The 3536-nt window shown below is 43.0% G+C and overlaps 1 protein-coding gene across 1 annotated transcript; it reads left to right on the top strand.

Annotated features, from left to right (window-relative positions):
• Positions 1–1144: 1144 nt before the first annotated feature.
• On the top strand, positions 1145–2953 carry LOC131649385 (uncharacterized). Its single transcript, XM_058919150.1, has 2 exons — positions 1145–2300; positions 2457–2953. The coding sequence occupies exons 1-2, from the start codon at positions 1145–1147 to the stop codon at positions 2951–2953; spliced, it is 1653 nt and encodes a 550-aa protein (XP_058775133.1).
• The last annotated feature ends 583 nt before the right edge of the window (positions 2954–3536 follow it).

The raw sequence follows: 3536 nt of genomic DNA, 5'->3' as shown, positions 1-3536 counted from the left end.
TTTTGCATTCATTCGCATTTAGGTTTAGACATAGATACACCCTTTATATAGAAACAAACATAGGTGGATACCATCGAGTACGATGGGCGCGAGGGGTGCTAATACCTTCCCCTTGCGTAACCGACTCCCGTACCTAGATTCTCTGGTCGCAAGACCCTGTTCCTTCCTTTGCTAGGTTTTCTGATATTCCTTTCCCTTATGGGATAAATATATTGGTGGCGACTCTGTTCATTTTTCGCGAGCGTGCGCCAGCTGGCGACTCTGCTGGGGATGTTGCTAGACCTATTGTGGGTCGTAGCGAGTCGATCCTAGCCTGCGTTTGTTTGTTTATTTACTGGGTGTTTACTTGTTTTTATGTCTATACCTTGTATATATGTTTGCATGCTTATTCTTTGCCTACATATCATGTTTATTTCTGTTTGCACATCATGCATATGGATTATATTTTGTGTTCCCTGGGGTCTTCTGTTCTGTTTTGCAGGTGGGGGGTTTGTATGATGTAAAAGGCCCACTACCCAGGCCAAGTGACACATAGGATTAGCGTGGATGCTCATGTTGACTCCCGTAGCGCTTGCTATGGCTGAGATTGACATGGGGTACCACAACTGGGCGAGGTTCTTTCATGGAACACTGTGTCTGGCACGCTTGTTGCCTCAAACACTTTGTACCCCATGGGAACTGTAGACCCTGGTGACCGTTAGTGACCACCTGTCCGTGTCTAGAATTCATACCTGTGAGTTTGGGGTGGGACAGGATACTAGCCTTCATCATACCCTGATTTCCATTTTGCAATCTGAAGCCGGAATTTTGAACCTGCTACATTCAGTGTTACCCAGTTATTCAGAGCTGCGAGGGACATTCAGTCTCTCACTGCATCACACACATGACACATCATGTTATTGCATCCACCTCACTTCATTCGTGGAGAATCCTAAAGTCTATTTCCAAAAATAGTGACAAAATGTGCACTTTTTGCAACAAAAAAAAAAGAAAAGAAAAGAAAAGAGAAAAGAAAAAGAAAAGAAAAAGAAAAGAAATAATGAAAAGACCTTAGGATTCTCCCAATGAAATGCATTCCACCATATCATTTGACAGGCATGTTCATTTATTTTCAGGAAAATTTGGCTTTGTCTCCGACCAACACATGGCTCCACCATTGAAGACTGGTAGTCGCAACATTTCCTATACGTTTCCAAATCCGAATCTGGATTCTCTTGAGTGTTTAGCAAAAAAGATCACGCCAGATGAATCAACCAAGTTCCGCGAGAAATATGGGTATATTCTGAGTCTTCTCAAGATGCCGTTCACCAAGTACGAGCAAGAGGGAGTTCATACCTTGCTTCAGTTCTATAATCCTTCCCTCCGTTGCTTCACGTTCCCCGACTATCTTTTGGTTCCCACATTGGAGGAATATTCTCTTTTCCTCGGTATTCCGATCAAGAAGGGAGAAGTTCCGTACTATGGCACCATGGAGGCTCCCACTTCCATTGAAATCTCCAAGGCTCTTTATTTGAGCAAGTCGGTTGTCGATGCAAATCTCTCCAAGAAAGGAGGTTGTCATGGTTTCCGCATGGAGTTTTTGGTTAAAAGAGGGTGTGATGCTGCTGAAGCAAAAGAATGGGACACTTTTAGGGCTATCTTGGCCCTGTGTATCTATGGTATCATGATGTTTTCAAACGTGCCTGACTTTGTGGATATGAGTGCCATTCACATATTCATTCTGCAGAATCCTGTTCCTACACTTCTGGGGGATGTTTATCACTCCATTCATCACAAGAATAGTCAGAAGAGAGGTTTGGTCAGATGTTGTGCTCCGTTGCTATACCGTTGGTTTAGATCACATTTGCCTGAGCGTGGAGCTTTCGTTGATAGTAGGCACACATCTAAATGGGCTGAAAGGATTATGGGGCTTAGGGCCAAGGACATTGTCTGGTATAATAGATCTTTGGATAACATGGAAGTTGTTATGAGTTGTGGAAAGTTCAACAATGTACCTCTCATGGGTATCAGAGGTGGGATCAATTATAATCCCGTCTTGGCTAGGAGAACTTATGGATATGCTTTTATCAATCCTCCTGAGCAAACTGAGATTGCTGAGAACATTTTCTATCATGCGGCCACCAACATCGGACAAATGGCAGAAGCTGTGCAAGCCTGGAAGAGTATTTGTTGGAGAGATAAGAAGCATTTTGGACAGAGAGATAATGCAACTTATGGAGACTATACTGAGTGGGTCAAGACTGTGGCCAATACCCAAGGGATGCCTTTCCCTCCTAAGGACCCTTTGTACCCTCCTGCTGGTAAACAACCCAACATTGTTTCCATGCCCCGTTACAACCAAACTGTGGAAGAGAATCGGAAATTGACTGAACAAGTGGAAACGATGCATGTTGAGATGAACACTGCTAGACAAGAGAAGCTTTCTGCTCTTCATAAGTTGAAAATGAGAGAAATAGAGCTTGAAGAATTATATGCTAGAGGGAGCACTTCTCAGAAGAGGCCAAGAATGACTGTGAATTCTAAAACTATTGAAACCCAAGAGAAGAAGATAAAGGAACATTACGAGGCTCAGTTGGCAGAATTGACTAAAAAGCTCCAGATTCAGACTGAAAACGCCAATTCAGAGAAATCTCGTCGCAAGAAAGCAGACAAACTCTTGCTGGATCGTCAGAATACCATAGAGAAGTGTTATGAAGAGATTCGAAAGCTGAAGGGCCAGATAAGAGAAAAGGACCAGAGTAATGCCCAAGTTCAAGAGGAAGCTAGGTATTGGGAGGTGAAGAATCGTCACATGGAAACAATGCACTTCAGAAAAGACCTGCTGATTCAAGAGATCATTAAGAGACCCACCCGTGTTGAGACCAAGAAGCTCTTTGAAGAAATGAAGACTTGGAGTGATAAGAACATTGGGGAGAGCCCCCTCCGTCATGTGGATATGGAGGACCCTGCTTAAATGTTGATTTTGTTGTAGAATCACCACCAGACCTGTTGGATGGGATTCCTGATTTTATTTCTGTATTTGTTGGCTCATGGGAGCAGAATATTTTGTACTTCAAGAACTTGGTTGCAGAATTAATCAATTATGTTTGCTTATCTTGGTTGTGTTTATCTTGGTTATACTTCATTATTTTCTTCCATTATCTGGTGTTGTTGGTTTGAGGCAAAGCCAAAAAGTCTTGAAAATAATAAAACATGCACACATGCACCCATGCACTCATATCATACTGCATTTTCAGGTCTTTATCAGGTTCTAATTGGGGTCCCTTCCAACACAGATTTCTTTTCCGACGACGAAGTTGACTTTCTTACATCCTTACCGCACCAGAAACAACGAGAAGAGAATCATGGACCAATTTGAACAGAATCAAGCTGCCCTCCGTAGGGATATGGATCTTATGGGGGAAAGAATGACCCAACTTATGGAGACTCTCCATGTCGTTGTCCAAGGACAAGAAGAGCTCAGAAGGAGCGTCGCTGGGATGGTCAAGGATACTCCTACCAACTCTACTGATGGGGGAGTAAAGACTAAAGAGATT

Source organism: Vicia villosa, linkage group LG2, assembly GCF_029867415.1.
Source record: "Vicia villosa cultivar HV-30 ecotype Madison, WI linkage group LG2, Vvil1.0, whole genome shotgun sequence".
NCBI classification, from domain to species: Eukaryota; Viridiplantae; Streptophyta; class Magnoliopsida; order Fabales; family Fabaceae; genus Vicia; species Vicia villosa.
This window is presented reverse-complemented; position numbering and strand designations above follow the sequence as displayed.